The sequence below is a fragment of the Phascolarctos cinereus genome, unplaced genomic scaffold (assembly GCF_003287225.1).
Source record: "Phascolarctos cinereus isolate Bilbo 61053 unplaced genomic scaffold, phaCin_HiC Scaffold_5;HRSCAF=322, whole genome shotgun sequence".
NCBI lineage: Eukaryota > Metazoa > Chordata > Mammalia > Diprotodontia > Phascolarctidae > Phascolarctos > Phascolarctos cinereus.
The window spans coordinates 272,514,669-272,527,006 of record NW_027555958.1 but is presented as its reverse complement, the minus strand read 5'-3'; the positions used below and the strand labels follow the sequence as shown (position 1 = coordinate 272,527,006).

The 12,338-nt window shown below is 48.9% G+C and overlaps 1 protein-coding gene across 3 annotated transcripts; it reads left to right on the top strand.

Moving 5' to 3' along the window:
* The first annotated feature begins 240 nt into the window (after nucleotides 1–240).
* On the top strand, nucleotides 241–12,307 carry MAFG (MAF bZIP transcription factor G). Of its 3 annotated transcripts, none has more exons than XM_021000854.2 (3): nucleotides 241–305; nucleotides 6,308–6,369; nucleotides 6,488–12,307. In XM_021000854.2, exons 2-3 carry the CDS (start codon nucleotides 6,334–6,336, stop codon nucleotides 6,938–6,940), a joined length of 489 nt encoding a protein of 162 aa, XP_020856513.1. In that variant the 5' UTR covers nucleotides 241–305; nucleotides 6,308–6,333; the 3' UTR covers nucleotides 6,941–12,307. The 3 variants fall into 3 exon arrangements, with proteins under 3 accessions (XP_020856513.1, XP_020856509.1, XP_020856508.1); XM_021000850.2 differs by lacking the exon at nucleotides 241–305 and adding an exon at nucleotides 467–672; XM_021000849.2 differs by lacking the exon at nucleotides 241–305 and adding an exon at nucleotides 733–1,055.
* The last annotated feature ends 31 nt before the right edge of the window (nucleotides 12,308–12,338 follow it).

Below are 12,338 nucleotides of genomic sequence, written 5' to 3'. Positions count from 1 at the left end.
AACATCATGTGACGTCTGTGGAACGGCGGCGGCTGTGGCGGCTGTGGATCCGCGAGCCTGATCCCGTCCCGGCCTCAGCCCTTGTCCGGTCCGGTCCGGTCCGCCGCGGTCCGGACCAGCGCAGCGCTGTGCGGCGCCGCCTCACCCCGCCCCGCCCGGCCTCCGCGCAGCCCAGGCCCGGCGCCGCTGCCCAGCCCACCGTCCCGTCCCGGGTCCCGAGTCTCCGCCCGCCCGGGCCCGGCCTCCCTCCCTCCCTCCTCCCCTGCCCCCCGCCCGCCCGGTCCGGGCCTCGGCCCCGCTGTGTGGTGAGTACCGCGCGGGTTGAAGGGCGGGCGGGCCCGGGGCTGCGGGCGGGCAGGGCGGGCGGGGAAGTGGCCGGGGCACCCCGGCCGTCTGACCAGCCGGGCCGCTGAGGTGGAGCCGGGCGGGGCGACCCGGGAGCCGCCCTCGGGGCCCCGGGGGTGGGGGCAAGGCAGGGCCCATGGGCGTCACGTCCAGCCGCGCCGTCCCCGCCAACGGAGCCAAGCCCCCGTGCCTCGGTTTCCCCTTGAAGCCGAGTTGAGGGTTTCGGCGGTTCTAGATGATGGGGGGCGGGATGAGCCCGGTTTGCAGAGTCCTACTCGAAGGACCGGAGCATGCGGACCCGCTTAAGTCCTGTCTGGGGGTGTTAATGTACGTGAGTAAATACCGGAGGTGCGGTTCGATAGGGCTGACCTCCCCCGACCCTGGTGGGCCAGGCAGGGAAGGTGAGTCCCGCGCGTGTTGGTGGGGAAGGCCGTAGCATAGTGTGGTTGCGGAGAGCTTTGACCGAACAAAGCTGCTGATTCATCAGGTGTCTGTGTCAGCATCTTCCCGTGTGTTAGGGCCTTTTGAGAAGACTGGAAGAAAGAGCACTGCGAGGGTGGGGAGGGAGGAAGGGGAAGTAAAGACCCCCCTGCCCAAGCCCTTGTAAGCTCCTCTTCCTGAAGCTGATGCCAGAGCCTGGTGCAAAGACTTGCTGACTCATCAGCATGAGGTCACTGGAGGCTCATCCTCATGCCTGGGGGGATTTGAAGGTGCAGGTGACAGCACTAACGGGGGAAATTTGGAGGGAAAAAAGTGAAAGGAGTGTAAGGACAGCCTAAGGGTGTTGTTATTGTGGACCGCGCTATCTTTAAGTTTTAGTTGGCATCAAAGAATACTAAAGCTGGAAAGAATCTTAGACATCATCTAGTCCAACCTCTAAATTTTGCTGGTGAGAAAATTGAGGCAATCTCCTGGGCAGGGTGAGGGAGGTTGCAATGTGTTAAGTTAAAAGTTCCCTCAGAGTAATAGACCAGATTCTAGAGCCCTGAGTTCATACTCTCCCACCCCAACAGATCATTGGGAGACAGCACTTTGCATCACTTTTTTTAGTTACCAGGACTAGTCCCAAGTCAAGGACACTTCCTGAAACCGTTCAGTAGTTCAGGGATACATCTGGAAGATGGCAGGGGACCTTGTCCACATGACTGGTGCAGCAGATCAGACTGGGTGGCTGTGAAGGAAGGAGTTGTGGGGAGAAGAGGGTGTGTGTGGAGAGTATATGGGGGAGCAAAGAGTTGAAAGGTGGTATTAGTGGACCCCGAGGAAGAGCAAAGAAGAGAAAGGTGGGAGAAAGCTGGCTTGCAAAGACACTTTTCAGATGTTCTGGAAAATGGCAAATGAAGGAAGCAGTAGGACTTGCTGGGAAGTATGGGTGTGCTTAGGGTGGGCACATTTTCAGTCTATACTTTGTGACTTGAGACCTAGATTGAAGAACGTGGGTGGTCTGGTGCAAAGAGGCTTATGCTAGAGCAAAGGGCTATGTGGCCAGGAGCAGGAAGGATAGAGAGCCCATGAACCTTAAGACTATGTGAAGGAGTACTTCCTGACTAGAGTTCATGAGGCCAGTATTTGTAGATGGTGGTATAGGTGGGTGAGAGAAAGGTGCTGACTTCTTTAGAGCCAATTTGGGGGATTGATAGGTATTTTAAGGGATTAGCATTGTTTATAGTAGACTCATGTGTATATTTTCTGGACCTGGATAGATTGATAGTAGGAACACACACTCTGACCTCGATTGTCTAGCCAAAGGTCATCAGGAAGACCTTTTCTTTCCTCTCCTCTCTTCTCCCACTTAGCCCCACCACAAAGAAAGACCCACTAACCCACTAACATTGGTGTGGGAAATTCTGCCACCAGAGATTTAGTACTTTGGCTCAAGGCATTTTCCTTCTGTTAAAATACATATCCTTAGGAGGGATAACACTTTAAATTTAATCAATCATTTCTACTTTGGTGTTAAGTTAGTTTATTACATACTTCCCTGGGCTTAGGTTTTGACCAGGGGAAGAAAGACCTTGGGGATGCTGGGAACCCAGTGGGGTACAAATGGAATGGCACAGAAGAGGAGATGAGAGTAGCAGGAGTGTGTGTGAAGGTGTACAAATGTAGGGAGCTGGTGGTACTGAAGTTTTCACAAACTTGTTGGTTGTACTGGTCACATGGTTTTGGAAATTAAAAGAGAATTAGATCTTGACCCAGGCTTTTACCCTTTAAGTGGTGAACAAAGGGCTGACAGTTGCCTGACTTAATTTAAGCTGGGGTCCCACTGGGTGAGAGGGACAGTTGATATTGATAGGGATTAGATTAGCTTTTGGACCCTTTCTTTGCTCTGAACAGTACCTTAAAGAAAGTAAGAGGTGTTTTTTTTACTTGAATTTGTTGAAAAGTGCAAGTCAGGAGAACCAGAATTGGGGGTTTGGTTCTCTTTGGAATTGTGGCCTTTGTGAAGTGAACCTTGTTTAGCTAATGATTAAACTTTCCACCTGATTGAAAGAGATGGAACAGAACCCCAGAATGAACCCTCTTGAAAGATCTTGATGAAGATAGGACATTCCTCCCTGACCTTTCAGGAAGGAAATTTTTGATCTTACTAGAGTATAAGAGGGTAAGTCTGGTCCAGTGTCTAGCTCTGATCAGGACTCCAGCAAGGAGAAAAGATGATGAGGGAATTGGTGCCTAGTTTGCTTGAAGGACAGAGAGGAGACTAAGAGTAGTACAGCTTCTTCCCTGATGCTGACTCTTTCATTTACTGACCATCTGGGTCCCTCTCAATCCAGAAACTACCTGGTTTCTTAGGGCTTTCTGCACCACTTCCTCAAATCTTCTCCACTTATGTATGGAATCATTTGCCTTGCATAAATGCCAGTGGGACCTTGGAGAGCTTCCCAGAGACCAAGCCTCTTTGCCTCTCTTCCCCCTAACCTGCCTAAAGATTCAGCTCTTTCCCTGAAAGCTCTTTCTCCTTGTCAAGAAGTTACGGGTGACATCATTGTGTGTGTGTGTGTGTGTGTGTGTGTGTGTGTGTATGTGTGTGTATTCTGGGTGGGCTAAAGGCCAAGGCTAGCAGGTTGAGTCTTTCTCTCTACCCTGAGCGCACACCTCCAGTTTGAGTATACTCTCCAGTGCTCTCATAGGCTCTAGAGCGTACACACACACACACACACACACACACACACACACACACACACACACACACACACACACATGCACACACACACACACACACCCCTTTGATTAGAAGAGGATTGGCTGTACTTGTGCTGAGTTCAGGCCTTCTGTGCTAGGGTGAAATCTGTTGAGGAGGCACTTTTCAGCTCCCAGCCGTCACACTTGGCGTTTTTCAGTGTGATCTTTCTTCAAGGAGTCATCATTGTGCTGAGCAGTCAGCAGGTCAGGAGGAGAGGGTTTTGCTACTGAGGCTGTCCAAGGCTACCTGTCTTTGGCCCTTTTTGTGGGAGGCACTAGGGACAGCGTCCAAACTGGTCTTTTTTTTCCTTTTCATGAAGTCCAGTCTGTACTGTCTTTCAAACCCCTGATAAAGTTAGGAATGTGGCCTCATTGTGTGCAAGGGAAAAGTGAGAGGCCTTATTCTCATCCAGTTTGTGTGGGTCCTGGATCACCTCAGTCATTGCCAGAAAGGACCAGTGCTGGCTATAGGATCAAAGTTCTCTTAGAGCCTTAAGATATTTCATATCTCCGTTAAAGAAATAAATCCCTAATATAGGTCTAGGAGTCCCGATTCTGCATCTCTCTGTCCTTTGACCTTGTTCTGCAACTCCTATCAATCCTGAGACAGGCCTCCTGATTTTGGCTGTGGCTCCAGGAGCTTTGTCAGATTGACACAATGTTTCCTTAACCAGGTGTCTTTCTCCAAGGAGCTTTTCTCCCTGACCTATTTATGTTCTCCTCTGACCCCAAAGTAGTTTCACTGTAGAAGGAATGCCTAACCAGTCCTAGTATGCCTTTCCCTTACCTAGGCTTCCAGTCTCTTCCTAAAATTTCTTTTTGTGTTCCCTACACACACCTCTTTCCTTTCCAACTGAAACTCTCCTTAGACTAAGAGCTTCCTTGACCTGAGCGTGAGGAATGGTACATCTTAAAATTTATAATTAAGAAAACGTCATGAAAATAAATAGCTTTCTTATATTACCCTCTTTCCCCTGTTAAGTCTGAACCTTAAGCCCTGAGTAGAGCTTGGGGTTAGAAAGTAGTTAGAGGCTTGAACTTTGGAGGACCTAAGGACTTGCAGACAAATTCAAGATATTCTGAGGGCTAGAGGGAGATAATAAATGTGAAAATACTTTAAAAAGTATAAATCTTGATGTAGGCAAAAGATGTTTGTACTATTATGGTGGGGAGGAGTCAAGGCATGCTGAGGCATGGTGGTGAAAATAAAAGTGCCTAGGTTCTCCCTTAGGAGAAAAAAAAGGCTGTCAAATGACAAGCTATTTGGTGTTAGCTTCTACTGCCTGTGATCCATTTGCTCTGTCTTTGGCACTGTGGGAATTTTATTCCCAGCAGGAGTCAGGCATAAATGTGTAGCAGATACTATTCAGAGAGTAATTAGTAGCCCAAATGGCACAGCCTTTGGCTACCCTCTGTCCAAGCAGGGCCTCTGAGTGGTTAGTGCTAGGTGGGCCTTGTGAAATACCCTGGTTGCAGTGAAACTGTGTGTGGGAAGTGGGAGCTCTTAAGATTCTGCAACCCAAAGCCACAGGAGCCGGGACTATTACCCCATGAACAAATAGGGCCTGGCAGATGGGCACAGAGGCATCTGCTGGGAGGTAGCTGAAGATTGGCAAGCAGTGTGGCACAGTACAGAGGTTGACATCCCCAAATTTATGCTATATATGGGACCCCAGGCAAAAGCACTTTTCTAACTTCTCTGGACCTCGGTTTCCTCATATATAAGTAAGGACTATTTGACCTCTGAGGTCCCTACCAGCTCTGAATCTGGTCTTGTGAGGTCTGCTTTCTGTAAAAAGGCTAGTGGAGTCAGGGATCATCCTTACGCTGAACTCCGTCTAAAGCTTACTTCTTCAAAGGCTATAGTGGTAAACTTTCAATTTCTACTTCCCTGAAAACCAAGTAGAATTTGGTCTGGGCCACTGACATGGTTATTCTGTGTTAAAAGAAAGGATCTCAAAGGCAGGGCTTTCTTCCCACATCCCTTCTCACCTTCAGGAGCCAACCTTCAGTGGAGTAGGAGAGGTGTTTAAGGAATGAACTCAGGTGTGCATTCCTTCATTCAGCTTTCAGGCAAGATGCCTTTTGCTGACTGATGTTCCATTCCCTAACATATGGACCTAGGCTTATGGACTCAGGCTGTCTGGGTCCCTCGGGCCTTGCTGACTGATTGGACTTTGGGATTGCCAAAGTGGGTGAGGGAGAGCAAAGTGATGTGCTGAGTCAGCATGACTCGCTAAGAACAGCCGCTCTCTGATGCTGCCAAGTTATTTTTAAAGCTCCTGGCTTCCTTCTAGGCTGGCCCCTCCCCGATCTCTTTCCTCCTAATCTCTACCTCCACTTCTCTTCTTTTCCCTTTAATCTGTCTTCTCTCACTCCTTCTATACCCATCTAACCTTCCTGGCCCCAGCCCCAGTTCCCAAAGGGGAGGAGCAGAGGGCCAGCACAGTTTTAGAGGACCCAAACTGAGATCTGCTGTGGTGTGGGCACTATCTCAGGCTTAGGTGTTTTGGAAACTGGACTGGGAGTGATAGTAAGAAAGTAGCCCCAGCCAATTTGAGGAATAGGAAACTGTGGTATGGGCATAAGAATTTTTAAATGTAGAAGGGATCTTAAAAATCATAGCTATATAAATCTATCTAAATGGGTCAGGGAAAAGAGGAACAACTGTGGTTTGATGGGGTCAACTGAACCGAGAGAGTTAAGTTGTTCTCTTTTTGGTAGAAGGAAAGGTCTTAGAATTATCCCTTAACTCTGCAACTATTCTTCATTACAGAGAGTAACTGTCGTGGCTCCCAGGTTATGACGACCCCCAGTAAAGGAAATAAGGCCTTGAAGGTGAGTGATAGAAGGGTGAGGAGCAGGATGTGAAGGAGAAAAGCATGTGGTTTGTGTCTTATAATGGGGAATGAGTCCCTGGGGCTAATGACTGTACCTTTTTAAATTACTCTACTAGGTGAAGAGGGAGCCAGGTGAGAATGGCACCAGCCTGACAGATGAGGAGCTGGTGACAATGTCTGTGCGAGAGCTGAACCAGCACCTTCGAGGCCTATCAAAGGAGGAGATCATTCAGCTGAAGCAACGTCGGCGCACACTTAAAAACCGAGGCTATGCTGCTAGCTGCAGAGTGAAGAGGGTCACCCAGAAGGAAGAGCTGGAGAAACAAAAGGCAGAGCTGCAGCAAGAGGTGGAGAAGCTAGCCTCCGAGAATGCCAGCATGAAGCTGGAGCTGGACGCCCTCCGCTCCAAGTATGAGGCACTACAGAACTTTGCGAGGACGGTGGCTCGGAGCCCCGTGACCCCAGCCCGGGGCCCCATCACTGCCAGCATGGGGCCCCTTGTCCCTGGCAAAGTGGCCGCCACCAGTGTCATCACAATAGTGAAGTCGAAAACGGACGCCCGGTCGTAGTGACACGTGTGTGTATGCTTCCCCGGCGGCGGGTATATGTGGGGTGGTTAGGCACGAGGCAGTTTCAACAGCCCTGTCCCCACCTCTCTTCCTTCTTCTCTTCTCCCACCTCTTCCCTGCAAAGCACAACCTCCCACCCCGGGGGTGCCGGGCTGAGCCCCCTTTGATTTCATCATTATCGTCATGTGTCTCGTGCGTTGGGATTGGTCGGTGCGGCGGTGACATGGGGTGGCCCCCTTCCTTCCTCTGGGTACCAAGGCCGTGTGGACATGGAGTCCCAATGTGCCCCCCGTTGGCATAGAGAGAGTGTGCTAGGACGCCTTTGTTTCTGGGGAGGGGAGGTTCCGGTTTGAGAGGAGGGGATCTATCCCTTCTTGAGCCCCAGGTTGCCTCCCAGACCTCAGATTGCTGTCCTTAGCACCCCTAGTGTCAGGAGCTAGGATCCACCTTGGGAATTGTTTTGTCTGGAGTGGTTTGTTATAGCTCAGCAGCGTGGGGACAGACGGGCCTTGTTCTAATGGGGAAAGTGCAGAATGTCCTCGTGAGACGGGGAGAGTGAAGTGGTGCCTCCCTGGTTGGTGGGGAAGGTGATGGGAGGTACTGGGGGGAGGACGGGGTGTCATGTGGTGGCTGTGAGTCAATAGCCACAGCTTTTGTGCCTGACCCGTTGCACTGAACAAGACCGAAATCACTAGTTGTGAGCATATGTGAAGGGCGTGTACAGTGTGTCTTAGCAATGGGTCCTGTGTCACTGTTTACACAACCTATTTGTGTGGTTAAATGGTCCTTTATTGAAAAGAGAAAAGTTCCTTTGAAGAAGCTATTAAATTATATAAGTTTAAAGACTAAAGAAGAAAAAGCTGCAGAGTATTTATAAAACTGTCTTTTTAAAAACACAGAGTAGGAGGAGTATCTGACCATAGAAATGGAAAAGGTTAAAAAAAAAGTATCCTAGAAACTTTGTTAATTTAAAAAAGAGAGAGGAACTTGGGGAAAAATCCTTTGTTGTAAATCCTTTCTTTGGACAATTCTCTGTGGCTGTTGGAGTTTAGTTTTTATAAACACAGAGTTATCAGACATTATTTATAAAACTTAGTTTAAAAAAAAAAAAGAAAAAAAAGCCTAATCACAAAACCGACCAGAAGGCGAGTCCTAATGTTCTTTGATATCTCTTTTGCAATTGTACCAAAAGTGACTTACTCTTTTGCCCTTTCTGCTTCCGACTCTTTGCCGGTGGCCGTGGTGTCGTCCGTGCCTGGTGAGGTCTTGTGTGACGGTAGCGTGCTGGTGCTTCTGGTGACCTTTGACGTGTGGGTGTCGCTCTTGTGTCTGTTCTTTCTGTGTTTGTTTTTTGGATCTGTTTTTGCTTTTGGCTTTTTTCTGGATTCCCAGCACAGGCTGTCCAGAGCTTCTAGTGCAGCACTTATATGAAGGATGCAGGATCTGTGCTTCCCCAGTCTCCCCTCCTTCTGCCTTCTTCTCTTCCTAATCCATCCTGAATCCCCTGTTGGCAGAACACCAAAGGCCGGAATGAATACTCTCTAGGGTTGGCAAGGATTTGGCTTTGGTTTTGGATAGAATGTATCATGTTGATGAGATGTAGGGCTGGACCATTCTCATCACTCATGAATGGACACCTTGGCTTTTTTCCTCTATGCCTTGGTCTTCTGATGGTCCATGGCAGAAGAGATGACTTCAGGGGCTGTCTGCGCAGACAGTCATCCTTGCAGCTTCCACATTCTCCTCCCTGTATCCTGGGGTGGTAGCCTTTCAGGGACCAAGGAGTTGCCATAGGTCTGAATTTGGGGTATAGATTAACTGTCCTTCCTAACTGTCTTCCTCATTATTTCCCTGACATGATGAAAGCTGTAATTGGTATCCAGTCTGGCCACTACTTTGTTCCTAGACTTCAGATGAAGGGGCTAAACATGATGCTTGAGGCTGAAGCCCTCTGGCCAGACATCTGTCAGAACTTGAATCTGGGGCAGGAAATTATCCCATATTTATCCCAGAATGGGATCAGTGATGATGAGGTTCCATAAAGGGTATTTGTATATATTCCCTCCAGTTCTGTGGTGTGGAGGTATGTAAAACAACCCATTTCCTCATTTCTGCCTTTTTTTGGGTGGCCTGGTGAGAAGTCTCACCTGATGCAAAACAATCATTAGTGCTCTGTCTGGTTCCTTCTTCCATCCACTCCCCTCGACCTGTACCACCACCCTCAAACATCTTGGCAGCTTTTTGACCTGAATCCTTCCTCTTCGCCTTTTTTGGTCTTTGTGTCTTCCAGAGATTGGCCACTCTACTTTCAGAGCATTCTCCCTCTTGGAATTGAGCCAAATACCCTGTCTTGGCCTCACCAACAGAGCTAGCTGGTCTACCTATCTTGGCCCAGCAAGCTTTTGTTGGTGATATGTCCAAAAGGGACAAGTCTGGATAGGGGGTCTGAGCAGTACCTGGATTGCCCAGCCAAATAAATGCCCACTTTGAAGGAGGGCAGTTAGCCCTAACTGGCAATACTGGCATCGTCTACTTCTTCCCATTGGGTTGTTTCAGTACTACAGACTAAACCAGACCCCTGGGTTCTCTCCAGAATGTACAGGGTAAGGGAAGAACCAGTAAAAGAAAATGCAGAGCCTCTCACCTTAATGGCTATTTAAACTAAATTCGGGGTGAAAGGTGTTTCTTGCTGAAGGCGTTATATTTACATAAAGGTGTGGCTAAATTATTCCTTGAGATGGAGGAAGGATTTTTTTTTGGGGGGGGGTTACCTCTTGCAGGGAAGGAAGGGTTGAATTACCCCTCCTGACTATGTTTACTCAGAAACTTGCACATTATAAGCTGGGCCAGGGACAAATTCACCAGCTTTGATCCAAGTAACTTCTAAGTGAACCTGTGATGATCTGCTTTCTTCCACACTATTGAACAGCTCACATGGGCTGTCAGCAGGGTCAAAGAATGACTTAAGGTACCCAAAAGAGAGTTTTTGGTCTAGGGTAGACCTTGGAGAGACAAGGGAGGAAAATCGTATAGGCTCACAGATTTAGAATTGGATAGGACCTCAGGTCATCATATCCAACCCCCTCATTTTGCAGATGAGGAAACTGAGGCCCAGAGAGGTTAAATAACTTACCCATGGTCACATAGCTAGTAAGTGCCTGAGGCAGGATTTAAACCCAAGTCTTCCTGACTCTGGGTCTAGCATTCCTTCTGTAACATCATGCCAGAGCAGGGCAGGGACTGACCCTTTTTTTTTTTAAGTGTCATTGCCAGTTTTATCCTTAGGGCTGTACCTGAGTAGTTCTCTGAACCTCTCAGCTTGGGCACTGAGGAGAAGGACCTTATGAGGCAGGGAGAAAGATGTATGCAGAACCAGGGAGTGACGTCTATAAGACTGTGGATTTTTAATTCCCATTGAGGGGGAGAAGAGGCTTGTTCTGCATGTTCGAGCCCGAACCAGAGTACTTGTCTCCTGTCTAGTGCTGCTGTTTCTGGAGTTGTGACATATCAAGATATTCATGCTTCCTTTCTTTTGACACATTTGGGGAAATGCTTTCCTCAGATTGAGGGGAGTTTGTCCACTCCCATCCCAGCCAGACCTGAGGGGTCACCCTGTTTTCATGGGTGCTTCTTGTCCTTCACCTTGGTTTCTCTAGAATAGATACTGTGTCCACGTGTGGGTGTTTTGTGTTTTCCTGGTCCTCATTTGTTCAAGTTTCCTGCTGTGAGGGTGTTGTGTTCCTTTTCTTTCTCCTTTGAATTTTCTTGATAATGAATCAAGGGCTTCATCTGGGGCCAATTCTTCCAAACTCACCTGCAAAGTAATACCGTGATGTGTATTTCTCCCGTCCTCCTAACCCTGCTCTAAACCCCTCTCAACCCACTTCAGGGGGCTCACAGCAAGCCTCTGAATTAATCTGTGGGATGAAGAATAGGTTCACTCTTGAATGAGGGACCCTAGCTCCAGAACAGATACACTCCAAGGGCCACTGGCTGCTGCTATTCCAGGGGATGTGTTGTCATTTGTGTAGAAATGTAACCTATATGTGTGGTGTGTGGTACCTTCCTGGAGTCTTAGATTCTTACCATTCCCCCGCCTCCAAATGTATTGTGTCGACAGTCTGTTTCTCAGTTTAGCTATTATTACTATTATTATTCATGATTCAGCAATGTCTGTCAGTAGTTTGCTTAAGTTTTCCTAGTGCTTGGCTCTATGGCTTTTGTTGGCCACAGACTGCCATGGGAGGTAAGATCATGTTGGATAGCTCCTCTGTGACAGCTGGGGATGGTCAAAGCTCCCTTTCCACAGGCTGGGGAGCATGAGGCCTCAGCCTGCAGCACAGTTTCCGCACTGGGACTTTGTGAGTTACTTTTTTAGACTGTGGTTTGTTGGAAGGAACTGACACATTAACGATTTTTCTCCCCAGAAGCCACCGAGTAATAGTTTATGGCTCTTTCTTCCTTTCCTGTCAGTTTCCAGTGGCTTGGGAGTAAGTCGATGGAGATTACTAAGGGCACAGCTGAGACCCAGAAGAGATGGGTCCAGAGAAAAGCCCAGAGTGGGAAGGTGAGGCTGGGCTATGCACTAGAGTCAGCTTTCCACTCGTCCCTTGTTTGTCTGCCTGTGCCTGGGTGTGTGCTCATTTGTATTTGCCAGTATCTGAATCCCCATCCCATCTTTGCAGCAGCCATAGCCACCCAAAACCCTAGGAGATCAAGTTGGGTTGGTCGGGAATGGTGGGAAGGGGAGGGAGGGGTCCATGAGTCCTCAATGAAGCCTTTTCCCACGGTGGGTGCTTCCCATCTTGGGTGCTGTGATCCCTGTTTGGCACATTAGAGGGGACTTTGCCCCACAGCATCACCTCTTCCTCCCGTCCCCTCAGTGGGCCCTGCTCTTAAGCCTTCACCAAATGGGAATGGGGGCAGAGCAGCATCCTGAGCACTTCCAGCGGCGAGACAAAGGCTGCCCCTGGTACGCCTGGTTCTGCTGCTTCCTTGCGTTTGGCCTTGAGTGGGTTGGGGTTGGGGTGAGAGGAGGTAGCCTTGAGCAAGGGCTTCTGCCTGGGGCTGAAGCCACTAGGAACGGATGTAGGCGAGCCACCTTGGAATATGCTTTGGGGTTTTTTACAGATTTGAACCGAGCAAGGCTGGGGTCTGGGTGCGGGTTGGGGGAGTCCGGGGCAGCCAGGGTCGACCTCTGGGTGCCTCCTCCCCCAGCCCAGCTCAGTATTTATTGCTAAATTATTGTCCAGGCGGGGCGGCATGGGGCCGGGTCCCCCGGGTATTTATTGCTGTATATATTGTATGTTTGTGATATATAAGGTTTTCTTTATTTTGTATATGATCAATAAAAACCTTTTAAAGAGACCACCGCCTGCCTCCCTCTTTGGTAGGGTGC

Excerpts from the sequence above, each read along its gene's own strand:
- MAFG (XM_021000854.2), top strand. The coding sequence starts at position 6,334 with ATGACGACCCCCAGTAAAGGAAATAAGGCCTTGAAG. Across the intron at positions 6,370-6,487 it reads AAGGAAATAAGGCCTTGAAG|GTGAAGAGGGAGCCAGGTGA; the intron begins GTGAGTGATAGA and ends TTACTCTACTAG.